Source organism: Gymnoscopelus microlampas (assembly GCF_963454915.1).
Source record: "Gymnoscopelus microlampas genome assembly, chromosome: 7".
NCBI classification, from domain to species: Eukaryota; Metazoa; Chordata; class Actinopteri; order Myctophiformes; family Myctophidae; genus Gymnoscopelus; species Gymnoscopelus microlampas.
Genome location: NC_139944.1, coordinates 12,106,757 through 12,133,069, shown reverse-complemented (window position 1 = coordinate 12,133,069; position 26,313 = coordinate 12,106,757). Strand labels below are relative to the sequence as shown.

The 26,313-nt window shown below is 39.6% G+C and overlaps 3 protein-coding genes across 4 annotated transcripts in view; 2 read left to right on the top strand and 1 right to left on the bottom strand.

Annotated features, from left to right (window-relative positions):
* The window catches only part of arhgef25b (Rho guanine nucleotide exchange factor (GEF) 25b), a 31,191-nt gene extending 29,467 nt beyond the window's left edge, over nt 1–1,724 (bottom strand). Inside the window, exon 1 of the mRNA XM_084061454.1 lies at nt 1,473–1,724. Within this exon, the coding sequence (XP_083917580.1) occupies nt 1,473–1,562 (90 nt within the window). The 5' untranslated portion in view covers nt 1,563–1,724. The remainder of the gene's footprint in view (nt 1–1,472) is intronic.
* Nucleotides 1,725–4,588: 2,864 nt separating this feature from the next.
* ankrd33ab (ankyrin repeat domain 33Ab) lies at nt 4,589–9,199 on the top strand. The gene is made up of 5 exons (XM_084063131.1): nt 4,589–4,698; nt 5,809–6,086; nt 6,569–6,698; nt 6,964–7,104; nt 8,356–9,199. The coding sequence occupies exons 2-5, from the start codon at nt 5,817–5,819 to the stop codon at nt 9,171–9,173; spliced, it is 1,359 nt and encodes a 452-aa protein (XP_083919257.1). The 5' UTR covers nt 4,589–4,698; nt 5,809–5,816; the 3' UTR covers nt 9,174–9,199.
* Nucleotides 9,200–11,498: 2,299 nt separating this feature from the next.
* Nucleotides 11,499–26,032, top strand: LOC311049521 (activin receptor type-1B-like). Of its 2 annotated transcripts, XM_084063129.1 has the most exons (9): nt 11,499–11,678; nt 18,177–18,428; nt 19,186–19,446; nt 20,015–20,245; nt 20,581–20,748; nt 21,271–21,427; nt 22,057–22,181; nt 22,278–22,408; nt 22,537–26,032. In XM_084063129.1, exons 1-9 carry the CDS (start codon nt 11,588–11,590, stop codon nt 22,660–22,662), a joined length of 1,542 nt encoding a protein of 513 aa, XP_083919255.1. In that variant the 5' UTR covers nt 11,499–11,587; the 3' UTR covers nt 22,663–26,032. The 2 variants fall into 2 exon arrangements, with proteins under 2 accessions (XP_083919255.1, XP_083919256.1); XM_084063130.1 differs by lacking the exon at nt 20,581–20,748.
* Nucleotides 26,033–26,313: the final 281 nt, after the last annotated feature.

Genomic DNA, 26,313 nt, shown 5'->3' with positions numbered 1-26,313 from the left:
TTAAAAACGACTGTAACGGGACATTCTGCGTAATGAGTACTTTCTACTTTTGGCACTTTAAGTACATTTTAATACCATAACTTTTGTACTTCTACTCAAGTAAATTTAGAATTCTGGACTTTTACTTGTAACAGAATATATCTACATTGCAGATACTTTTACTTAAGTAAATACATTGAATAAGAAGCTATTAACTCACACAGATTTGTCATGTGTTTGCAGTACTGCACACACATGACAAATCTGTGTGAATATATATATTTATATTTATATTTATATATGTATTTGTATTTATATTTATATTTATATTTATATTTATATTTATATTTATATTTATATTTATATTTATATTTATATTTATAGTAGTTATATCCTCGCTTGTAGTCACTTTTCATAATGGGATAAATCTGTGCACCTAATTGCTAACATGAAATAGAGGAATAGAGGAAGTATTTACATAGGCTACTCATTATACCACTTTCAATGCTCAGGCTATCTCTCCACTTATCCCTTTACTTCTTTCTTTTTTTTTGCCTCAAGTAGTTTCTTATCTTATCTGTGGAATGTCTCTGAGAGGATAAACAACCACCAGAGCAACCATAAAATGGCGTTCTAGGCAGAAGTGCTGGAAGTTGGAGTACAGCTGTAGCTAGGTGTGAAGCTACAGTAGCAGAAGCTAGACAAGGCTTAATACTGTACTAGCCTATTTACAGTTAAAACAATATTATTCTGGTTTTCATTGTTGGTTCTGGGGTCATTTACGTAATTAAGAACCAGTGGAAACTGAAAATGCAGGGTTTGGTTTCCCAGTAATTTCCATGCTTCCATTTGAATTGTAGCCTATAATGCATTATGCAAAATGAATTGGGAAAAGTAGCAATGTTTTGCAGGGTAATGGTGAATAACATAAAAATAAGCTGTTCATTCCAATTTCACCTTGCTTTCACAATCCAGATATTTTACTGTAAATGAATCATGACAGAATTAAGGCAGCAGAATGAATCTAAAGTAATTGACATTATTATTTTGTGTTTCATACATGTATAGGCAAATCAGGAGACATGGCAATTACTCCAAACATCCCATTTGGTCAGCTGGCTTACTACCTTGCCTCATCTCCTCACCATATGGCATTGCACAGGAATTAACATGTAGGCTACAACCCATCTCCACATCCATCAGGCACAGTAAAATCACGGAGGCCATTACATACCAATTGACCAAAGTTATGGCACAGATGAGCACAATGAGCAATGAAAATGATGACTTTCACATTATGGTCTCATGTAGTCTAATAGGCTATTTGCACTATGCTATATGAGTCCATAATATGTATAGTACAGATCATCATAGCATTCACACTTTCACACATTTTAACTTACTCTGACTCTTATTTATTGCAACCATTAAAGCAAGACCCAGGTCTGGAAGACTCTTTCAACATGACAGACAGTAACTATCACTTCACTTACCCAGCGTTGGCTTCGGGAACCAAAGAATGTCATCCTATCAGCCATGGTGTCCAGAATCTTCTGTCCTTGCACCTTTCCCTCAGTCTTCATTCTGTGGTCTCTCTTTTTCACAGTTGTCCTCAGCTCAGAACCTCCTCACTTTCTATAAAGTGTCTTGTTCTGCCTCGACTCAGTAACGCATCCTTGCCTTGTCTTTGTCACGTGCATCAATTTGCTCTTTCTTTAGGAGAAAACAACAAGTTCTGAGCTTTCAGCAGCAGTGTACATGTGCTGTTGTGCTAGAGTTTACTAGTACATGCGTGCTTTGTCTCCATTGTCTCCTATGGGCAGGACTTAACAGCTGTTGTTCAGTCACAGTGGGATCTCTCCTCAGGGCCCTCTGGTCAAGAGGGGGTCAATCAGACCCCTGGCAGGTCCAGTCTTGCCCCCAACACATTAGTCTCGGTTCGTAATCACTTCAAAGAGTTTTTTTGTTATTGCTGTTGTTGTTGTTTCAGAGTCCTCGTGTTTTCACATACAACATATCTTAATTACTACAACGTCAAATAGGTACTTACAAGTACAAGTAAAGAAATTATATATTTTTCTGTTATCATACAGTCATCTTCTAGTTCTTAGTTGTTTACACCATTTGTCTCCCCATATTCAGCTACACTTATCTCATTCATTGCCCTTTTTATGACGTGGCTCTGCGGGAGGCTAACTGTCTATAGAGGGTGTGGGTGTGTGTGTGTGTGTGTGTGTGTGTGTGTGTGTGTGTGTGTGTGTGTGTGTGTGTGTGTGTGTGTGTGTGCGCGCGCGCGCGTGCACTTGCGTGTGTGTGCCCGTCCACAGCTTATCTCGCAAACAGCTTAACTGATCCGTGCCAAAGTTATTGCATACCCTGTATAGGCCACAGAAGTGCCTCCACAAAAAAATCTATCTATCTATCTATCAATTAACTCACTAAACCTGTGTATGTACGTATGTGTGTGTGTCCTGGGCATAAAGGGGCCTACGTACATGCTCCATCCGATGTCCAAACCTTCTTCAGACAGGGTAGGTGATAACTACAAGATGATGACACTCAGAACATTACATTACATTACATTCCAGTCATTTAGCAGACACCTTTATCCAAAGCGACTTACAATAAGTGCATTCAACATAGGTAGGGAACGAAACTACTAATCACCAGAAGTCTTAAGGGCATTTTCTGCAAAAACAAGCCACCAAGAGTATACCTATCGCTAAGGTAAAAGTGCAATATATCAGCTACCTACTTTCTTAAACAGATGATACAAAATAGCAAGAGCTAAAACAAATAAGTGTTTCGTCTAAACAAGATCCAATAAAACAATACAACAATAAAACGTTGGATGGGTGGTCTCAGAACTTTCTTCTGACGCTCCTGCACCCCCAGATGTTCGGACTGTCTCAAGAAAGTTTGGACAGTGTGATTGGTCAGAAGTTGGGACGGTGGGGCGCCCGCTGACCTAGCGGTCCAGGTGTGTACCACATATAGGCTCTATTGCAGCCTGACAGCGCATTGCGGGTTTGAGTCCCGTTTACATTGATCTTTGCTGCGTGTCTCTCCCCGTCTCTCTCTCCCTCTTTCCTGTCCATCTTCACTTGAACTATCAATAAAGGCAGAAAAGACCCCCCCCCCCCCCCCCCAAAAAAAGGAAAAGTTGGGTGGGTGATATTATTTTGTTTTGGTTATGCATTCAGCCCAGGCTTCATTCTGCCAGCAGTGAAAGCCGTGATAGTTTGGAAGAGAGGTTGTCTATGGAGAGCTACTAGTCTCACAAGCCAACTCCAGGAGGTACAAACACCTCCGAAATCCCTCTCTAGTGACCATGCATAAACACACTGTCACAAGAAAGAAATTTTCCACAGCGTGTCAGAAGGATACCAATGGTATTAACATCTAGCCTGGTAACACCCCCCCCCCCCCCTTCCGGAAATCTCATCAAATGGAAATGAGATTTCCGGAGGGAGGGGTTTACCAGGCTAATTAACATCACCTGGCTGTACACAATCCTTCAGTGGCTCGATTCATTGGTCAGATTATTGAGTGGGTAGGGTCTCGCGTTCAGAATACAGACGTGTTTGGTGGCAGTATAAATGGGCACTTGTCTGTCCGAAGTTTTTCGGACAGGCCAGTCATGAAGCCAAAATGTCGGCTTCACAGAATGGTGAACCTTCGGGTCACGTTTGTGCCGCTTAGCCAATATAAGTCCCTGATTGGCCAACGCAACCGTCAGCTTAATTGATTGGCTGGGCTTTGTTTGTGCCCATTGCCAATAAGTGGCAGCGCATGCAATGAAACAGAATGTGCGAGAGTACATCAGATTACACAAGTATTTCACAATGTGTGGGGCATATATTCCCGACTTGCATGGCCCTGAGTAGGCCAGCGGCCCAAATTTTCTGTTAAACCAGCTAACTCCACCTGAATTAGCTGGTTTTGCTGACTCCAGGCTCCACCCCCTTTTGACTTCCAACCTCATTGTGAGCTTGGAGGTCCATTCAGCTGTTCTTAACAATGATGAACAAAACCTCCTAACTCCATTTTTTTCATTTCCTGATTTTGGAGTTAGCTGGTTCCTGCCGGACAGCAGAGATATACAAGTTTAACTCAGACTTAAATGAACTCTTGCAGTGACTCATTATTTATTCAGCCGTGTTCCCTTTTCTATACTCTCTCACACATAAGCACCCCTTAATTTGTCATTAAGTTTCCAAAAGACAACTTCCCCTAGTGTCCCCTTTGTTATTCGTCTGAAAACACATGACAATCACAGTATGGCATTTATGCTTAGTATGTCATCACGGTTTGTTCCCTACACTCATATATCCCAACTCTAAATAGCATGTGGAAATAACAGGTAGTGTTAACCCTGTTTGTGGGTCTGTAGAAAGATCAAAAGGGCCGTAGTAGTAATCCTCTGCCTAAAGCTTTTATAAGTGGGATGAGATGACGGCGCACGGTGGCTGGATGCATAGCGTCTATGTAAAGACTCAGCTTTGTGGCGGTGTGTGGGATGGAGATGTTTACAGCACGTGGATAGACAGGCCTGATGAGATATCCTCAACTCACTTCTAAGCTTTTCTGAAGATACTGTAGATGTTGCAGAGGAAAAGGAAGAACATTTTAGTCTCCATGGAGTTGTGAAATATTCACCTGTCTGGATACAATTTACATTTCCACAGGGGTATCTGTGTCCTGTCGTTCCAATTTATGGTAAGTATATTCTGTGTTGTGTGTATGTGTAACATTGTTTTACTGTTGACATTTGACTGGTAGAAACATATCTAATGCAGTAGAGGCCATTCCCAGTGATCCACCATGTTGGAAGAAACAGCGGTTGGTATGTGCAGGACAACAATTTCTATGTGTTGACATTATGATATATGTAATTATAAATGTAATAATTTGGTGTCTGATTACAGGATCTGGTAAACAAGTCACAGTGGAACAGTAATGTCAGGCTTTTCCAATGTTTCACCTATTCTGCCACTGCGCATAGGCATTTTCTTCTATAAAGTGTTTACCAATTACAGGCAGCCATGCTGGAAGAAAGTTAACCATACAAACATTTAATGCAAGGCCTCTATCACTCTGACCACACAGTGATGAATTCTATTAACTGTTTATTGCCAGACTGATATCATTGTGTCTGATGTTCCTTGTTTTAACTTTAGGGCACTAGTTCTGTCATGAAACTTATTAATAATGTTTGGTAACATTAACATTTACTTTGGTAAATTATATGAGTGACATTAAGCATGGAACAAATCCACTGGACAAATCCACTTTTCATTAGATATGGCACATTACTAAAAATAAGTGTTGATTACATTTTGTTTTTCTTGAAACCCTTTCATAAATATTTAAACAATAGTCACTATCTTGGAGCCAAATGTTTATATTACAGATTTTTAATATATATATATATAGTGAATAGTTTCTGAGATCAAGTTGTCTTTCAGTTTTTTTTTACGTGTACCTGAGACTTCTTGAGGGAGGGGGGAGTTGTTCCTCATTTAGCACAGTCTATAGCGGGGCTTTTAAATGCTGATCCAGTTACTCAACAGTAAAGGCACGCTGAGCTTACTTAGCCACGCCCCTTCCATGACTGAGATTACAGCCTCTGTGATCCTCGTCTGAGACATAATAGTTGTTGTTGTTAGTTAGTTTGTTTTTTGAACAAGTAATAATGTGTTATAGTTCTCATGGTCGGTTCAGTGTACTCTGAATACATTACTATACATGACTATACAAACTCTGATACAGTATATATGCTTTGCTTTCAGGCTAACATTATAATAATGTTAATTCATTTCCTTGCAGCATGATAGATGGCTACTGCTGCGGCTGATGACCCCCACTTGGGCTTAGGCCCTGATGAGGATGCATCAGAAATCTCTCTCTCAGGCAGTGAGTCAGATTCGGGAAGTGTACTCTCTGATGACTCTGTACTTCCAGACTATAAGCGGGAGACAGCAAATGGCCATGCGGCATCCACACTGTATGCAGCATGTGCACGCAATGAATCTCACTCCCTCCGGAAGGTTCTGGGGAGGGGAATCAGAAAAGAGGAAGCCATGGAGGTGGATATCAATGGCTGGGTAAATGGTTTTCTTTCATAACGCAAACTTAAACATCTGAGATGCTTTAGTTGGTTGGTGGCCTTGGTTATTGCACAGTAAAATCCTCAGTGTTCATTTATCTATTTGCAACTCTGAGAGTGTATTTGTAACATTCGTGTCCTACCTGGGATTCAAACCCCGGTCCCCAGCCTGAGCACTGACAGTTTTACTATTGAACTATAACAGAGAGCACGTCTGGGAAGGTGAGTCATTTCCATTGGAGTATAGTGGTCCTACCTGAACACAGGTCACAGGATCTAATTGTACAAATGTCTGAATAGAAGAGCAAGGAGACCACTTCCAACCACTGTAGGTGTGTTAGTTGTGTTTAGAGTAGAGTCTACCATACAGATTGGTTGAAATACAAATCACAAATGTATTTACTAAAAAAAATAAGCTTTAAAGTAACACTGACGATTTTACTGTGTGTTTATTAACTGTCTTTATCTCTTTTGCAACAGAATGGCTTGATGGTGGCTTGCTGTAAAGGTTATTTGGATATTGTATACAGCCTTCTGAACTGTCCCTTTCTAGACATAAATCTACAGGACAATGAAGGCAACACTGCACTGATGATCGCTTCCCAAGCAGGTACTGTACACTGTACTTTATTGACTGGCAGTTCCTTGACTGATTTTATAATCTTTTGCGGTAGTTGAAATGCTTTCTATGGCAACTAAGATTTTCTTTTCATACTAAGCAATAGCTATTTTATGTCATGTGAATGGCAAGCCTTTTACTGTCGAGGAATCAGTTGCCAAAAATGTTAGAGTATACATAATCATCTCTGAGGAAATAAATGGTGATATGATCTAAAACATTGCTGTTGTTGACTACCTTCTATGTCACTTTCCAGGTCATGTCGGGACAGTGATGTATCTCCTAAACTACTTTCCTGGTATTGACACAGAAATAAGGGATTGTCGGGGCTTCACAGCCCTCATCAAAGCTGCAATGACAGGCCGCAATGACATTGTGTCTGCACTTGTCATGGCTGGTATGTAAGAGCCAGATCCATTTCTGACATTCTGAGGCAAATTATGTTAAATATTTAGTATTGTTTGACATATCGCATCCCATGCTTCATTAAATGAGGCCCATTTTACATTTCATATTCATAACTCATGCTAGATGTTCAGAGTTTTATTTTCTAGTTCTTTTTTTTGTTGTCTTTATTGCGTTTTCTAAGCTATTTGGGAAATTGTCTTTTACAGCTTTGACAATAGAACAATATCCACTGCTCTCTGGGAAACATTAAACCTCAAGAGATGATTTTATGATTGACTTTATTCTTCAGCTTTACATGCCAAAATAGTTATGCATTTTCATTTGTAGAAATACATGCAATATAATTCAGACACACATTAAGACCCTTTCAAGGACCTTTTTGGTTAACACCTTCATCATTCATCAATATGGTGTCTGGTCATATGGCATTAGTTCTGCTGCTGTATATTTGCTGACATATTTGGCCTTACTAGAAACACATATACCATGGTACTTTACAGAGCTGTGGTAAAGTGAATGTGTGCAGTATTGGTAGCAGTAATGGCCGGTTTATCTGTACATGTTTGATGCTGCTAATACTCAAGGCAGAAAGTATTCTGCCCTTATTCTGTGTATCTGTACAGTGCTAGACAAATAACGAAACACCAACATCTAAAAAAAGAGGACAAGGTATAACTTTTCTGTCACTTTACTTGAAGAATGGCAGATTTGCATCCGTAAAAAGACAAAAACAATTCAAGGCCCCACGTCAAACAGAAAAACATGCAACACCATCCAGGATGGAGTATAAATGATGCATTAGTATCAAAATTGTTCAGTAATCTCTGATTTACTAGTCTATGGTGGTAGAGGTTGAATTAATCCTGTTTGCAGACAACAAGCCTATTTTAGTGTGTGTGTGTGTGTGTGTGTGTGTGTGTGTGTGTGTGTGTGTGTGTGTGTGTGTGTGTGTGTGTGTGTGTGTGCGTGTGCGTGTGCGTGCGTGTGCGGCTGTGTGAGGCACAGTTAAATTAGCACATGGACCACGATGGAAACAAGTCCCCTGGACCTTTTTGTACTATCCTTTTAGCCTAAATGTCAGACTTTACCTTGAGCTGTTTACATTTCTGTCTAATAAAGTATTCAATCGATCAAAAAGCCCATTCATTATTATCTCATTCATTAGTCATTAACTTACTCATATATAATACATATATATTGTGATATCAACCTCGTTGTTTTGTACCTTGTTTCTCTGCAGGAGCTGACATACATGCTGTAGACTCCACGCGTGGTAAATGTGTTCGGGACTGGACACTCAAGACAGGTCGTTATGAAACATTACACCGTCTCCGCCGCCTTGCCCTGCGGCCAAAAGCCGAGCAGTTCTGCGAAAGCTACGTCGCCGAGTGGCCCGAGCTCAAGGAGAGAGTAGCCAAGGCCAATGCGGAAAGAGGCGCTGGTTCAAAGATCAGCCAGAGGCTCAAGAACACCTTTGGGTTCAGCATCCCTCGTGACCCCCAGGACAATGGTGTCATGGACCACATGGTGCGCATGACCACCAGCATCCACAGCCCCCTCATAGCAACTGGATGCCGACCTTTCTGCCCCACCAGCCCTCCAGAGGTCGGGAAGAGGCGCCTGGCTGTGCAGGAGCTGGTGAAGAAACACACGGACCAGGTGCTGCAGACGAGCGCCGTGTGCCACAGCAATGGCTCTGTATCGGGCATGATTCCCTCCATCCACTCGTCAGAGACCATCGCCACCACCTGCTGTGTTGACACGGAGCGGCGGGGCAGCATACTGTCCATGGCCTCCACCAAGGGTCTCACCACTTTCATCCCGCGCAGCATGGCACAGCGGAGGAACAGCGTGTTCCCCTCTGGCTGCATCCCAAAGATCAGTATCAGTAAGTCTGCAGAGGCCACGCCAAAGAAAGAGAAGAAGAAGAAGAAGAAGAAGCAAAAGGGCTTCCTAGAACCCCCCATGTGGAGGTACAAGGAGATCAAGGAGGAGAAAAAGAGGGAGAAGAAGAAGGCTGAGCAGGAGAAAAGGGAGAAGGAGAAAAAAGAGAAGTGATAGGAAAAAAAAGGGAGACATCAACATGTCAGTATTGGTGCTAATCGCCTGATCTCTGATGCCAATATTGCTTTGTGGATTAAATGGCTGTTCTGCCATAACCAAGTTACATCTGTTGTCTCAAGATTAAATAAGAAATACAGTACGTGTTAACAAGCAGAATTAATGAAAATGCACAAATACCTAACTTATGATGGCACCGTCCATAGCCTAAAATACAAAACGATTGTTTTGAATGTATTTATTTAACATCAAATATTTTATTTTATTTTCTATGTGGGGGGGAGGGGTCTCTATTTGGAGCTACAGTAGAACAGATACCGACAATTTTTTAAAGCCAGGATTTCGTTGTGATGCTGACAAACCCTCAAATGTTTTTGAACAAACATTTACACCTACTGTACCTCATCATTCACGTGAGACACTGACAAGACGTGCAACAAGAACCCACATGCATGAAAATATACTGTACTGTAAAGAAACTGCTCACAAGCAAACTTTGTTTTAAAATCTTAAAATATAAAATATCTTGTTTTTTCTCTGATACTCTAGATCTGTTGTACTTTATTCTTGTAAATATTTAGTTAGCCAACAGTCCTACATCAAAACTCTTTGATGGGTTTGTGACTTACATTTTTCACTTCTTGAATCTGTACACTAAAATTGTTACCTTGATGGGTGCATCATACACGTATATATGATATTTGTATGGAATCATCATGCACACAAAGGATAGGCTATGTAGTCTACTGTATCTATTCAATCAGTTGTGTGTGCAAACTGCAAAGACTGCAGGCAGTTGAGGCCAATACTGGAGAACCATGGATACTTTAAGACTATAATCCCCATCTCATAGACCTGCTTATATGAATGACACAAGATGGCATGGTATATGAAGCCAGAGGTGGTGAGAGGAAATAGATCTGACCACAATGCATCTGAAGATTATAGGAGAACTTTTCTGCTGGATGTCTTATTTAGCTTTCACCCAGAGAATCCACATGTCCAATTATTGTAGAAATTGTATTGTATGTGTAGTTGTATTGTATGTACTTGTATTGGTATAAATGTATGTATGGTGTGCGTATGCATGTATGTATGGTGTGTGTATGTATGTATGTATGTATGTATGTATGTATGTATGCATGTATGCATGTATGCATGTATGCATGTATGTATGTATGTATGTATGTATGTATGTATGTATGTATGTATGTATGTATGTATGTCACAGGGAAATTGGCATTCCAGGGAAATTGAAAAAGGAGCGCTCGTTTTTCAATTTCCCTGGAATGCCAATTTCCCTGTAACATATATATATATATATATATATATATATATATATATATATATATAGTAAGTGTATGTGTAGGTATGTAATATATGTATAAATATCACATATCACGGATAAGTATTTATTATAGGTAGAAATGGACCAGCACGGAAGCTTGTTGTGATATTTATTATTGATGGAGAAGGGGTGGGAGCAATAAGTTATGCTCTTCTCACTCCTTTTCGAATATGTATTTTTTTATTTTACTGTTATTCTGAATTATTTGCTATAATTTGTTGTACTGTTTTCAATTGCCTTATTCGAAATAAACTTTTCAATTCAATGTCCATGTCTCCATAAAATATCAATTGGAGGATATGATAAGATCTTCCAGCAGAGTGCAGCCATGCATCTCTGTCAAAGTCAATTAAATTCAGCAAAAGTAGGCTACACCAGCTGATCAAGACAAATGTTGTAATTTAACAATAAATAATGCCTAAATTAGGTTTAATCCCGGAATGGAGGAGCAAAACAAGTGAGGTTATGATATTCAGGAAGAAAGTTGTGTTGTGTGATATGAATGATGCTTTTTCAGCATTATTGTCCTTTGTGTGGCCTATGTCTGTGTTTGTATTCATTTGAAAGTGAAACATTATTAATAATAAAAAAAAACAATTGGCTCTGCACATCATATCAACTTATCAAGGCTTTCCATCTGCATTACTGACTATGCCATTTCTCTAAAGTGATATCCTTGTTTACCTCTCAGATTGGAATAATTTGAAAGCAATTGATTTGTCATGAGGGAAACCATCGTGATCAAACGTATGTAGCCTACAAGTACTAAAAAGTAATAAAGTAATAAAACAGACGGTATTGGAAGGATACTGGATAATGATCGAATCATCTAACGTTTGATCATTTAATTATTAGGCTACTGTGCAACCACATGACTACTTTATACGAACTGCAGTCAGTCGGTGTGTGTGTGTGTGTGTGTGTGTGTGTGTGTGTGACACACACAGTACACTGCCTGCTGGTGGAGCGTGTCAGTAGTGTGCGGACGGAGTGGCTGCTGGCTGCCCGCTGTCAGCGCGCCTTGCCTCTATTATATAGACAATAGTTCAATGCATTTAATGCAATGCAATGCGCTGGGAATACATTGATCATGGCTAATTTAAGACTTCTGCTGACGATCGCTCTTCACGCCACCTTGCAGGCAACTTGTAATGGTGAGTATGTGTTGTTTTGTGTAAAGTGTGTCTGTGCAGAGCCGAGCTGTGCTGTCAACATGGCGCACGGATCCAGAGCTACCACCAGTGTTGCCATGTCCGCTTATTATAAGCGACTTTGAGCTTGTTTTTATGTAAAGTTGTTTGTAAATATTGGTCGTTTGCGGGATTGCGTTTTTTTGGGCTCGTTTCTAAAGTGTAGACAGTTGCTTATTTTGGCCTTGTTTCCTAATGTTATTCAAACCAGTGGTTCTCATACATTTTCATGTTAAGGACACCCAAATGAATATGTATTTGTTCGCATATCTCCATCTGACAATGTTTTGTGCCAGGGAGTCAGGGACACCTAAAGTGTGTTGTTAAAATGTTTAAAAAATATTTAAAATATTTTTATTTTTTCCTAATATTTTTTAAAATAGCCGATCTACAAGCTCACAACGTGTCGCATCGTGAGCTTGTAGATCTCTTGTCAAATAGCCGATGGTTTAAACTAATGAGGCTCATGTGGTCGCTTCTTTTGGACTTGTTTTCCTAGACCTGGTTGCTTATTTCTCTCGCAAGATCTGGCAACCCTGGCTACCATTAGCAGGGCTAGCCATCTGGAAGACAAACAAGTCGCTTTGACCCTTTGAAATAATCAGGTCATCGTTCATTCACACTCCATGCAGGGTTGTTGTTTGATCACGATTGTTTTGTCATGTGAGACAATGTCACTGTCCGATCGTTATTTATGAAGTTAGTTACAGCCGGGGTAACGTTGTTTGTCTATCCAGAATAAACTGTCAGCTGAGCTTATGTAAACATTTTTATAGACAGACGTCAACTATATCTCACAGGTCAACACGTTCACTGTATAAACCACTGACTAAATATTTGATTTGTTTTTTGATGTATTTACTATATCCCCATTAGCTTACTGTACTGTCAACTCTCAAACAGCATCATCAACGACACATTTTACATCAATACATAACATTCATATAACAAACTCATCACAACATACACTAAAGACACTAACTCATAACCTGTCCAATACATTCGGATAGCTCTATTTTACAATTTAATCTTCAACATAATTGATACATCTCTGATCTCAACCTTAAATGGCAAAATAAATATTACAGTGGGATGTATAGCTCTTTTTTCACTTCTTGTGTGAACAAATACAATTTTAACTTTTTCTTAAAACTCATATAGTAATACATACTATATGAATACAGTCACAATGCAACAAAAGGAACACACTTTCAGGTAATGGTTGGTGGTGAACAAATGTGCAAAAAAAACATGTAATAACATGAAATTGGCGTTATTATCCTAAATGTATTAGTAGCTGATCATTAATAACAACACATGATTAAAGCCTCATGGAGAAAGTATAGCCTGCATTTAAACGGCCAGCATCTCCCTCTTTGTCTCTCTATGTGCGACAGATTGTGTCATACATGAATGCATTGAAATGCTCGTCGGAAAGAATTATGAATAATTCCGCCTAAATGTGTCAGACATAGGATTTAAAACGAGAGTCACTGTACACTGTACAGTAACAACACCACTCCTGCTGAAACTGCTTGGTTGGAGGAAAAATGCATTGTTTGCTTTTTTAGGTAGGGTATCATTTTAATGTTAGGAAACAGCGTTATTGGCTGTGAATGATGTGGCGCTCTTCTGGCATTTAACTAAAAGCTTCTGCATTTATTATTATAAAGAGCAAGTCGAGCATCATCTGTCTGTCTGTCTGTTCCCCCGCCTCCCCTCCCTTCTCTCCCCTCTCCCTCTATGTCTCTGCCCCCCCCCCCCCGCCCCCCCCCGCCCCCACCCACCCCTCTGCATGTCCTCATTTGGCCTTATTGTATAACATGGCGATAATAAGTAGAAGCCTAGTCCAGGGGTCTTAAACGTTTTTCAGCCCAAGGACCCCTTAGCTGAGAGAGAGAGATGAAGCAGGGACCACCACTACATTGCATACAATTGTGTTGCGTTCAACTTTTTCATAGATTTGATAGATGGCTTCATTGTCTATCATTAGTGTTGTGTAGATTGAGTTTTTTTGTTCATTTCAGACATCTAACCACTTAAACCTCCAATACTTAGTACTGGATTTTCTCCTACACCAAACCTCTTTGCCGAAAATAGCCGATCTACAAGCGCACAACGCCTCGAAGCTCGAGGCGTAGTGCACTTGTAGATCTGCTATTTTCGGCTAATGATCCTCAGAATAGAGATGCTAGGGTTCAAGTGGTTAATGTAAAACAAAAAATCCTATCACAAAGATTTGGCGGACCCCCTGTTGTAACTCTGAGGACCCCCTGGGGGTCCTGGACCCCCTGTGTGTGTGTGTGTGTGTGTGTGTGTGTGTGTGTGTGTGTGTGTGTGTGTGTGTGTGTGTGTGTGTGTGTGTGTGTGTGTGTGTGTGTGTGTGTGTGTGTGTGTGTGTGTCTGTGTGTATGTACAGTATGTTTGTGTATGTTTGTATGTATGTATGTATGTATATATATATATATATATATATATATATATATATATATATATATATTTATATTTATATTTATATATATATATATATATATATATATATATATATATATATATATATATATATATATATATATATATATATATATATTTGTTTCAATATTGATGATGTTGGCTTTGGTTAACAATACTGACATTGCACCCTGGTAACTAGAATTGTCTCAGATCCATAGTGCATTAATTATCAGTGTAGAGATTATAAAGGGCCAAACTCCAAACTGTGGATAATGGAGATTTGTGGCTTAGGCTATATCTAATCTGAAAGAATAGTGTTGTGATTTGTAACTGAAAAATCTCTGTTTTAATAATGAGTTGTGGAGAATATGCTAGGTCTTTGTGGTGTGTTGTTTGCTAAATTATGCAAAATGTGCATCCTTAAATAAAGCAACTGTTCGATAATATGTATTGTGCCGCAAGTCAAGTAAACCTTGTCATTTTTTTAGAATGCCTTCCTTTTTAAAGAAATTAACTTGAAATACACAAAGTGTCCACTGACTAGAAGTCTAGAAGTACAGTAGGCCTACTGTACTGCCCTAACAAAACTAATTAAAAAAGCCTTTAAAGTTCAAGTTCCTCTTTGTTGTCATTCAATAACTTACATCAGAGTTGCATAGCAGAACGAAATTCCATTGCAATGCACCACAATTCATGGCCTGGCCTCAACTAAAATAGAATAGAAACTCTTAAGTAATGATTAAAAACAATGTTATAACTAACACTAAATAATTGGTCAAACCATTTAAAATATTCAGATTGACTTGAGGTATTACACATCCCTATTCAATTTCATATCTGTTGATGAGGTATTTGTGTATCCCCCCCCAATCATGAAGGCTAAATAAGCCAATGTGTCAAACAATTTAGTTACTCCACTTTGGCTTTCTAGGGCAGTGTACCTCACTATACACTAGTTAGTATAAAAACAAATGGTGCTTAATAGCACAAAAAAATGGTTCTTTGGATCGTAAACATAGGGACCTATCTTAAAGGTACTAAATACAGAATACCTGTATAGCACCTTTTATATAGAATCACTAAGCTGAGCTGAAGAACCATAGGTTCCTTGGCAGCGGTGCTATATAGCAATAGCATCCCAACCACCGCAAAGAACCGCTGATGAACCGTTGAACTATTATCTTGCCCAAGGCAAGAAAACTAGTATTGCTGTTTACATTTGTTTTTGTTCTCAAACTTCTACATTTGGGGCATATCAGAAAGAGAACAGTGACCCATATAAGTTCACCTACTAGTGACCCATTTAGATGGAAGCCATAAAATGTTGCACAAATAAAAGTAATAGATCAGACTTTGTGATATACATGGAAGGGTAGTTATCAAATTAAGATATGGATTGTACAGCCCAGTGTTCATATTTTAGAGTTTAGACATTCATTGATTTGAACTTTGTGTTGACTGACTACAGTAGAGTATTCTGGGAGTTTTGTTTAGTATTTTTCCAAAAACCGTTGACCTTTCTAAGAAGATTTGCATAGCTCAGAAAAATAGCTTTCTTGCCTTGTCATAATAACAGAACCCCCAATGTAGCAACCCCCCCCTTCCTGTCTCAAACACACAAACTGCATGCTTATATTCACTGTATTAGGGGCAAGTGGGGCTGAGAGGCGTGTTGGCTGGTTGTTTCGAGTCATCTGATGCCTGATTTTATACTTCATCGTGCGACATTCATTTGGATTTCCTATTCACCTCATCTGAACTTGTTTTGAGTAGCATTACTTACAAGTACTATACAATACAATTTACAATTACGTTTGTTACAGGGTTTGGTGTAGCATATCGTTGCTGTGGGGCAGAAACCAGCTATCTCCATTTTTCAACTTTTTTAAATAAATGAATGCTATTGAACACCCTTTACGTCTGTGTCTGGGTTTTACAAATATTTAACCAATGGAAAGTATTAAAAAGCGCTTCTGACTATAAACCTCCTAACTCCATTGGATCCTCAAACTCTCAGTCAAACCACCTAACTCCAACTTGTGGAGTTAGTAGGTGGTTTGTCCCCCATTGATTAGAATGACGAAGTCAGACTGAAAAAATACCTATCTCCACATTAATGGTCAAAAACCTCATAACTCCACTTGCGCTGTATTTGGGTAAAGTGATGATAATATAAGGACACATTCAACACATTCTGCCCGACAGCAGAGATATGTGTTGTTGAGAGGTTCTTGAAGATATTATTAAACTGCACAAATCTTTGCCTCACCAGTTATGTCCTGAATATAAGGTCTTTATGTTGTTTGATATGTTCCGAGCTAGCTCTATAAGAATATTAGTCATAGCCCACATCAATATTCATTTTGTTTATTTTTTACTCTGCCCACCCACAGGATGTTTTTTATATGGAAACTGAAACCTGAGATTTTCCCTTTCTCAGTGAAATACAAGTACAACAGAAGTACGTTTCTGGGAAGCACATAAGTTTCTGTGCACTGATCAAATAAATGATGCCACATTTTTGTCTATCCCTATGTTAACCACATCAAACCTGGAAAATCCCTATTTTGAGACCCATGATTTTCAAAAATATTATTCTTTTAATTTTCAAAAATAGCCCATCTGCACGCCGTGATGTGGCACATATACGACAAAGTTTGAAGTGCTTAAGTGGTTAATGACAAACCGTTCCTCAAGCCCTCACTTAAACTTAAGCCAACCTCCTCTTAAGACCCCTCCACTCCATTACTCCCACACCATTAGCTAAGGTGTGGATACACGCTTTAGTTGTGTGTATATTGGATACACCCTGACTACCCCACATCTTAGACACCTAACTCCTTCCCTCTGTTTGCCTTTATCTCTTTACCAGACTTGGCTCCAGCTAATCCCTAAAACATACAGATTACATTTATTACAACAGAGTGACATTTTTACTGTAACTCTGAAGAGTGTACAAATTGAACCAAATGAACCACAGGTCTATTTTGTTCACTAAAATAATTACATTAAAATTAACCCAGAGGATTTTACTGTGTAGTTGTCCTACTGCCTGGTTGAGCTCCACCCCTTCATTCATGTCACAAAGCATTATAGGACTTTAGTGTTCACGGTTCATCTGGCAAGTCTTTATGAGTTTGCTGATTCTATATCTATAACTTGTTTGTTAATTGTTATTGCTACGTTTATGAAGCAGCCAAACGTCCAAGAATGATAAAAAAGAAATGCGTCTGTGTTTAGTCCTGACTTGGCTTTATACAATTATCGCTAAAATGATTATTGCAATTATTTTTACTTCATATATTAATCATTATTTTATGATTATTAATTACAGTTCTTCATGATGATCATTTTTGGTGGAATCTTCTTTTTTTTGGGGTGGAAAAGTATGCTTGTTTATGTCATTTTCTTGATGTCTTTGTTGCTCATTGTGCTTATCGGTACCATGCAGATACCTTTGCCTCTGTGAGTCTGATGGATGGGAGATAGCTTGTACAATGCTCTGGTTATTAGTCCTTGTGTAGGAGGCTGAGGAGGCGAGGGCAAGGTGCAACAACAGCTGACCAAATAGATGTTTCAATTACTGTCTGTAATTGCCTCTGTAATTTCACGATTTCATAATTGTGAAACATAAAATCATGGACGACCGTCTGAAAAAACGTATGTCGCTATATATCAGTGGTTCTCGAACTATTTCATGTCAAGGACCTCCCAAAATTATATGTATTTGGCCGCAGACCCACATCTCAAAATATGTTGTTCCAGGGACCCCCAGAAGCAAAGATTTGAGTTAAAAATGTTCGCTTTTAAAAAAAGTATATATTCAAAGATTTGCACAAATCCTCGCGATTTTTCAAAAATAGCAGATCTACCAGCTTGTATATATGCTATTTTTGAAAAGCCAAAGTATAAAATAATGGTTCAAGTGGTTAAACAGAAGTGTTCCCGGTGGGTTAATGGGTTAATTTTCTCATTCCATTGCCTCTCTCATGCCCTCCTTCTCCACAGCTCTGTGGTGTAACTGTACCAGCACCACTCTCCGGTGTCAGAAGGTTGGTTCCCAGTGTGAGACCGATGGGGCTTGCATGGCCTCCACTTCCTTCATTGATGGTGTGGAGCAGCATGTCCGCGCCTGCATCACGTTCGACAACCTCATCCCCCCTGGCCAACCGTTCTACTGCCTCAGTGCCGAGGGTCTGCTCAACACTCACTGCTGTTACACTGATTACTGCAACAGCATCGACCTCAAAGTACCCTCTGGTGAGGAGAACCCTGGATATTAGCCCAGCAATCCACATGTCTTTAGTCACTCACTTAGGGCTGTCACGAGTACAAATTTAAGTTGACGATTAATTGTCACTCAAATGATTGTGTGTGCTATGGCATTGTTGTTGACATTGGAACATATTTAATTTCTGTTTGCCTTTTAGGCTTTGTAATAAAAAAAATGCACAGGGCAGATATGACAAATAACTTAAACATGCAAAGAAATTATTTAATATTTAATATTTCATAATTTGATGCATGAAAAAATAGCAGAAATAGCTGATCTAAAAGCTTACAACGTGTCACTTTGTAAGCTTGTAGATCTGCTATTTTTTAATATTTCAACATGGTGATTATGACGATTATGCAAGAATAATTGCGATTATCTCAAATAATTGCGATTAAACGATATAATGTAATAATTGTGACAGGCCTAGACTCACTCCTCCTACACAATAGAATCCTCAGGGTTATAACTGCAATCCCTAACTTTTTTTTGTATTGAATACAATGTTATATTAACCAATCTGTATGGATTGTGTTAATACAATATAACAAACACAACTACAGTGGTTTGTTGTTGATCTCCCTGCTTTTTCTATTGAGAAACGCATATTCTGTGGTCAGGTAGGACCACTACTGGTTGACAAGTGGTATTGGATAAAGCACAACGCACAATATATCCAGCTATATTCTGCTATAAATGGCCCCATATAACGGATGTTTCTCTGTGTCTCTCTGCTCCTTACAGTGACATCTCGGTCAGGCCTGGTGGGAGGTCCAGGAGGGACGTGGGGTCCCGTGGAACTGGTCGCTGTCATTGCAGGGCCGGTGTTCCTGCTCTGTTTGCTGTTGATGCTGGCCGTGTTCCTGTTCCAGTACCACCAGAGGGCCTACAGCCATAGGCAGAGGCTGGAGGTGGAGGACCCCTCCTGTGACCACCTCTATCCAGCCAAGGACAGGACCCTGCAGGACCTCATTTATGATCTGTCCACTTCTGGTTCAGGATCTGGTCAGTACACGTCAGAGCCATCACACTAGCTGTTAGTTTTACACAGTGGTGGGAAAAGTACTCAGATATTTTACTTAAGTAAAAGTAGTACAATATAAAAATACTCTGTTACAAGTAAAAGGCCTGTGTTCAAAATGTTACTTGAGTAAAAGTAAAAAAGTACCAGTAAGTAAAAGTACTAAAATGTTTGAAAATAGCGCGTTGCGACGTGTTGTGAGCTTGTAGGTCGGCTATTTTCAAATGGCCTATGTATAAAATAGGGCTAAAGTGGTTAATGTGTGTTTTGTAATATAATCATTTACATCTGCAAAGTAACTAGTAACTAAAGTTTTCAAATAATTGCAGTGGAGTAGAAGTACAATATTTGGATCCGAGATGTAGTGGAGTAGAACTAATAGTATTGTAAATCGGAAGTACTCAAGTAAAGTACAAATACCTCAAAATTGTACTTAAGTAAATGTACTTAGTTACTTTACACCACTGGAACCATCACACTAGCTGTTGGTTTTACAGTTGATTTGTCTTCTTCACATCAACGTTATTTGTGGCTTCTGTCTTCTCTGAGCAGGTCTGCCGCTGTTTGTTCAGCGGACTGTGGCCCGGACCATCGTCCTGCAGGAGATCATCGGGAAGGGGCGTTTCGGAGAAGTGTGGCGGGGACGCTGGAGGGGAGGTGACGTGGCAGTGAAGATCTTCTCATCCAGAGAGGAGCGCTCTTGGTTCCGTGAGGCTGAAATCTACCAGACCATCATGCTCCGCCATGACAATATACTGGGCTTCATAGCTGCGGACAACAAAGGTACTGTATGTATGTATACACATACACAGGATGTAACATCACAACAGTGTGGGCAGCAGTAAGGAGCTAGTGGCTAGTGTCCAATACTGGAAAGGTTCCAGGTTGAGTCCCTGTAATATCTGTGTGACCATCAACCGCTACGTATCCTGTCAAAGTGTCTTTAAGTAAGACACTACACCTCTTTACAATAAGCTAATGAACACCTGTTTACTCCTTTATAAATGACTGCTGAATGCCTGAATGGATAATTACAGATGCTAGTTTGCATGTCAATAGCTATTTTCCCACTTTGCATCCTTTTATCTCTTGTCTCTCAATTTCTGTCCGTTACTAAGACAATGGGACATGGACCCAGTTGTGGCTGGTGTCAGACTACCATGAGCATGGCTCTCTTTTTGACTACCTGAACCGCTACGCTGTCACCATCGAAGGGATGATCAAACTGGCTCTGTCTGCAGCCAGTGGCCTCGCTCATCTGCACATGGAAATTCTTGGAACTCAAGGTTGTGTGTGTGTGTGTGTGTGTGTGTGTGTGTGTGTGTGTGTGTGTGTGTGTGTGTGTGTGTGTGTGTGTGTGTGCTCGCATGGATGCTTTATTGCATGCCCGTGTAATTAAGCATTAACCACTCAAAAACTATTTGTTGACCGGGCTCCTCCTTTTTCCCTTTACACCAATACAAATGTATTTGCCGAAAATAGCCAATCCACAAGCTCACAACACATCGCAGTTTTGTGAGTTTGTAGCTGCTAATTTCACCCAATGTTTGCCTATTATGAGTATAACATGCCCAGAGTATACTAGGGCTCAAGTGGTTAATGCAAACTCTTTCTTGGCTTCCAACAACCTTTGTCTTCTATTTGATCTATCCATCTACACCGCTTACGCATGGAATTGTATTACTGATTATAGTGTCTTGTTCTTCACAAATAACAGCTCAGAGTTCACATAGTCAATAATTAATCAGCTGAATCATGGCATTTAGAATTGGCAAATGATTGTGAGGCGGTTGTGTGTGTCTGTGCAGGAAAGCCGGGCATCGCCCACCGAGATCTCAAGTCTAAGAACATCCTGGTGAAAAAGAACTGCACCTGTGCCATCGCTGACCTGGGCTTGGCTGTCCGCCATGAGTCTATGACAGACACCATTGACATCGCCCCCAATCAAAGAGTGGGCACCAAGAGGTACACGCATAAGATAAGATGTTTATTGTCACTGTATGGAACGTACAGTGACATACAACATTTTGTTTAGTGCATCCATCCTTAAAACGAATGGCAGCATCAACAAAGAAATACAGATAGTGCAATATTAATCCGTAAACTGTTAGTCCGTCATTTTCAAGTCATGATAGTCTGTTGTCAAATAAAAACATCCATAATACATACAATAAATATCAAGAAAAAAAAGAGAAAAAAAGTCTTGAATATCAAAATATTAAAATAAGGGGGGACTACGGGGAACAATATAATATTGCACTTGCCCAATAGCGCATATTACACTTGGCATCATAAACAGAGAGAACAGTGTGTGTGAGTGTGTGTGCATGTATGTGTATTTGAAGGACAATGAGTCCATCCATGCCTTCAGTTCTGGGAAGGAGCTGTTGTTTTCCAGTCACTTAGCCCTAACATATAAATGGAGAGAATGGGATTATGAATGTGAGTGTAAGAGTGTGTGTGTGTGTGTGTGCGTGCGTATGTGTATCTGTGCATGCGTGTGTACTGTATGTGCATGCACAGTTGTCCACATTTATAGGTCCAAAACTATGTTTTTGAATCCCACACAAACTGGGATCATATCTCTTACTCAGGTACATGGCCCCTGAGGTCCTGGATGAGAGCATCAACATGAGACACTTTGACTCATTCAAATGTGCTGATATCTACGCTTTGGGACTGGTCTACTGGGAGATCGCACGGCGCTGCAACAGCGGAGGTCAGACTATTCTGTTTCACTCTGCTTTGTTTTTGTTGGTAGCAGCGACTTTGAGCGCAGCGCTGATCTGACCTCCACTTTGCCCTAAACTATCAGGTGTCCATGAAGAGTACCAGCTGCCCTATTATGACCTGGTCCCTTCTGACCCTTCCATAGAGGAGATGAGGAAGGTGGTGTGTGACCAAAAACTTCGACCCAACATCCCAAATTGGTGGCAGAGTTACGAGGTAATTGAAGGAATTGATTAAATTGTTACAAATGTTCTAAATGGCTTGCACCATATTTGAATTGGCCACTTCTCAGCACTTTCACCGTTTTCTTTACTGTTAAACTGTTTCTCTTAACCCCTCCGCAGGCCCTGCGGGTTATGGGCAAGATTATGAGGGAGTGTTGGTATGCCAACGGAGCAGCCCGCTTGACTGCCCTACGTATCAAGAAGACCCTGTCTCAGCTCAGTGTGCAAGAGGACATTAAAGTCTGAGTGGAGTGAGTATAGCCCTGATGCAGGACCCTGTCTCAGACTGTGGGACAATGAGAGAAGAGGACAGGGTCTCTTCGAAGAACGCACAAAAACGAAAAAGATGCAAGAGTACAACCGACAGTGAAAGAAATCCGTAAACTATCTCAACCACAAACACTCCTGCCAGTTTTGAAGCCTCCGACAAGTCTCGACAAACCCTACCTCGCTTTACCCAGCAACACTACTGAGAACACCTTTCCAGTCTTGTCCTCAAACACTCCAACAGCACCATCCCAGAGTCGGCCCCCCTTCTGCTCTGCACGTCCTGCTGAAGCCTGAGTTATATGCAGTTATGTTCCGGAGTCTTGCACTGAAAATAGCTGATCTACAAGCTCTACATTGGTGAAAGACTTCGGCACACATCTAAGTATAAATAACCCTTTACAAGGCTGCAGACTCCCAATGACCACCTTTCTCTATTTGGCAGAAATCTGCTGTAGGTACCTTTCCTCAAAGTTCTTTCGGATTATGCTAGGTATAAACATGTAACCAATAGCAGTAGTCTGTGTATGGTGTAAGTCGTTGGAAGAATTCTTAACTTGTTTCTTTTTCTCAGTGAGTAGATGGGATAATATATGGGTGTTTGTGTGAATATTATAACCTTTTCTTAGGGTTGTCACTGTTGTGACTAATGCACAGTAACAACAGTGAAACTGCTGAGAAATCCCTCAAAGTGAAAAAAGAGAAGAAAAAAAGTTAATACATCTTGTATCTGGTTCCTCTAAACATCAGCATGCTTCATTGTATACTGATTAACATGTAAGCATGTAAAATTCAGTAAGGTCAGCCAGTGTAAATGCTGACCTAGGTGTATCAGTGAAGTGTATTTAGGCTTATGGACATTCAAAGTGAGGCCCGTCAAAGTCACTGGACTGGAGTATTGAGGCACCCTGCCAGACAGTAAGCCTTTCAGCCAGGTGCTCAGAGCTCTTTCCATAAGCTGTTGTTGAACCTCAGGTCTTCAGTGTGCTTAATGATCTGCAACCTTATTTCTTGGTCTGTTTAAACCGAACCAAAATGTAAGCTTTAGCAACTTAGGACCCATTAAAAAAAATGTTTTACTATGATGATAGAGCAATAGGAATAGCAATAGGTTATAGAACAGCAAAGGCTGCTCCGTGGCATGCTCAATGTTCAATGTGACAGCTCACACATACTTGATTTATCCCTGGAGAGGTTCACAGCATGCCTGCCACTGTGACTGTGAACATCAGCTCGCACAAGGTAGATTGCCAGAACCTCAGTCTTCTGCAGCACCCATTACTATTTAAAGGGGTCTTTCACTTTAAAACACTTCTGAAGTCATTTTAATGTCTACTCTGGATTTTGTGTGCACCCCAGACAGTTTTTAATTAGCTTTATTCAATATTTAGAAATGTGATATTCATTTGATATCAAATGACATATTCATTCTTTCTGAATTATATGAACCTATAGTAACTTAAAACTCAATTTGAACCATGATGGATTAATTGAAAACACCTGTCCTTGGTTCTGGTGACTGATATTGTCCTTCTAATGCATGAGGGGGCTGTTTTTTCAATAATGTTTATTTTTTTATTTTTATATAATTTTGTTTTTAAAATGAAAAAAAATAATTGAATTAAACAATTGAAAGAAAATGGCCCCTCACTCATTAGAAGCACAATATCAGTCACCACTCACCAGAACCAGGGACATGTGTTTTCAGTGAATCTAACATAGTGAAAATGGAGTTTGAAGTTACAATGGGTTTGTATATCTAAATATTGAATCAATCAACTTAAAAACTGTCTGAAGCAGACGTTAATGACCCCAGAAGTGGAATACCCCTTTGAGCCCAATTTACACTCCATCGCATGACGACGTTACGGAGCATAAATTGGGCATTACACTACAGCTAAACTATCAAGTGGATAATGAGCAAACACTATGAAGACCTGATTATGTTTATTGTGATTATAGCCATTTTAAACATATGCTAACTCCAGGAATCTGAATAACAGTTGGCAGGTTTAATTTTCTATTTATTTATTGTTTATGTCTCAGCACATCAACAATGTTTTCCCCTCAGGGCATGTCTTCCCTGGCCAAGTATAACTGTACATAAAATAACTTTTTAAGCTCACTGTAAATATATATTCCATTTTTTGGTTTGAATTTACTTTGATATTTAGATAATGTTTTAGATGATTGAATCTTTTCTACTAGCAACTTTTCTTGGTGGAAAGAATATGGACAGTTTGTGTTTTGCTGTCGTTAATGACATGATTTACAAATGTATTTTCTGACCTCCAAAGCAAAACTACAGTATGTTGATCACTGAGACGAGGATTGCTCACATTTAATTTCTCCACTATTTGGCAATTTGCTACAGAACAGTATTTGAGTTTTGCTGTTTTTAATTGCTATTTTTAATCAATATTTCTGTCAATGTTCATATTCTAGTCACCACAATACCTCCGTTAATATGCAAATTGTTCGTATCATATAAGATAGCCAACTTTCTGTTCGATATTTTTAGCTTGGTCTCTCCATGTATGTTTTTACCAGCACTAAGAGGTACTACTACTGATGTGAAGTTGCCCCATTTTATTTATGACTGTGTTGTTGTGAGTCCCATGAAAGGCTGAAAGGCCATTATGTGCACTACTGACCTCAGAGCCAGAACCAAACTGCTCTTATCCCTGGCTGCAGTTTAAAGTATTTATTGAAGATCAGATCACTGAAAACTGAGAATGTTTATGATGATTATGCATAATAACAATCTTAGTTCGCAGGAACTCATTGATTGGATATTGCAAGAGGATCTGATGTCTCAAGAATTCTGAAAAGAAAAAGCTTCTGTAGCACAAAATGTAACCTTATTTGTGAAACCAATACTACTGATACATCTCAATGCTGTCTCGCATGAAATGTGTTTGATCTGTATTTACTTCACTTACAATATCATGCTTGTCTGCGCTGTATTTAATTTATAAAGGGGATGTCCATAGGACATTGAGTGCACTTGATGCTAATGTTTAAACTGTTAAGAGTGGGGCCTGGGAGCTCTTCTCTTTGATTGTTTGTGAATGTTACAGACATTTATACCTAAGATTCATATAATAGTAAATGACAAATTTGAACAAATCCTGAGCATTTTTATTTCTAATTAAGTTTTTCAAGTACACTACAGAATTAATATGAACTCTGGATTGTGACTCAGAGATTGCTAGTTTTCAGAAGTGATGAGAATTCCCAGGTCTATGGCCAGATGTATGGCAACTGAATCCATATAAAAATGACACAAAAAAAAATTGTTTCAATTTGTGTACGTACCTTCTATAGTAATAAATATATTTGTGTTTTTTATGTACCGGTACTGTCCTTGTCTGTGAAGGAATGTTTAATCTCCTTAATCTTGGTGAACCCCCCAAAAATGTGTGAAATTGATGTTACGTTGCACAAGTGACCACCTCCTGCTCTTCAGGTACTTGTGGCCTTCACAGAGTGTTCCATATCACGTGTGATCTAGTCTGGCATATCCATACCTTTCACAGCTCCGCCTACTCCGCTTTCAGTAGGCAGGGTAGACGGAGCCCTCTGAAAGTGTGGCTATGCGAGACTACATATGACCTGACCAGTCTAAAA

What these genes read in the sequence shown, in the direction of transcription:
- ankrd33ab (XM_084063131.1), top strand. Translation starts at nt 5,817, where the DNA reads ATGGCTACTGCTGCGGCTGATGACCCCCACTTGGGCTTAGGCCCTGAT. An exon ending in AGGTGGATATCAATGGCTGG is followed by an intron (nt 6,087 to 6,568) that starts GTAAATGGTTTT and finishes CTTTTGCAACAG; the next exon opens with AATGGCTTGATGGTGGCTTG. An exon ending in GATGATCGCTTCCCAAGCAG is followed by an intron (nt 6,699 to 6,963) that starts GTACTGTACACT and finishes GTCACTTTCCAG; the next exon opens with GTCATGTCGGGACAGTGATG.
- LOC311049521 (XM_084063129.1), top strand. Translation starts at nt 11,588, where the DNA reads ATGCAATGCGCTGGGAATACATTGATCATGGCTAATTTAAGACTTCTG. An exon ending in CACTTCTGGTTCAGGATCTG is followed by an intron (nt 19,447 to 20,014) that starts GTCAGTACACGT and finishes TTCTCTGAGCAG; the next exon opens with GTCTGCCGCTGTTTGTTCAG. An exon ending in GGAAATTCTTGGAACTCAAG is followed by an intron (nt 20,749 to 21,270) that starts GTTGTGTGTGTG and finishes GTGTCTGTGCAG; the next exon opens with GAAAGCCGGGCATCGCCCAC.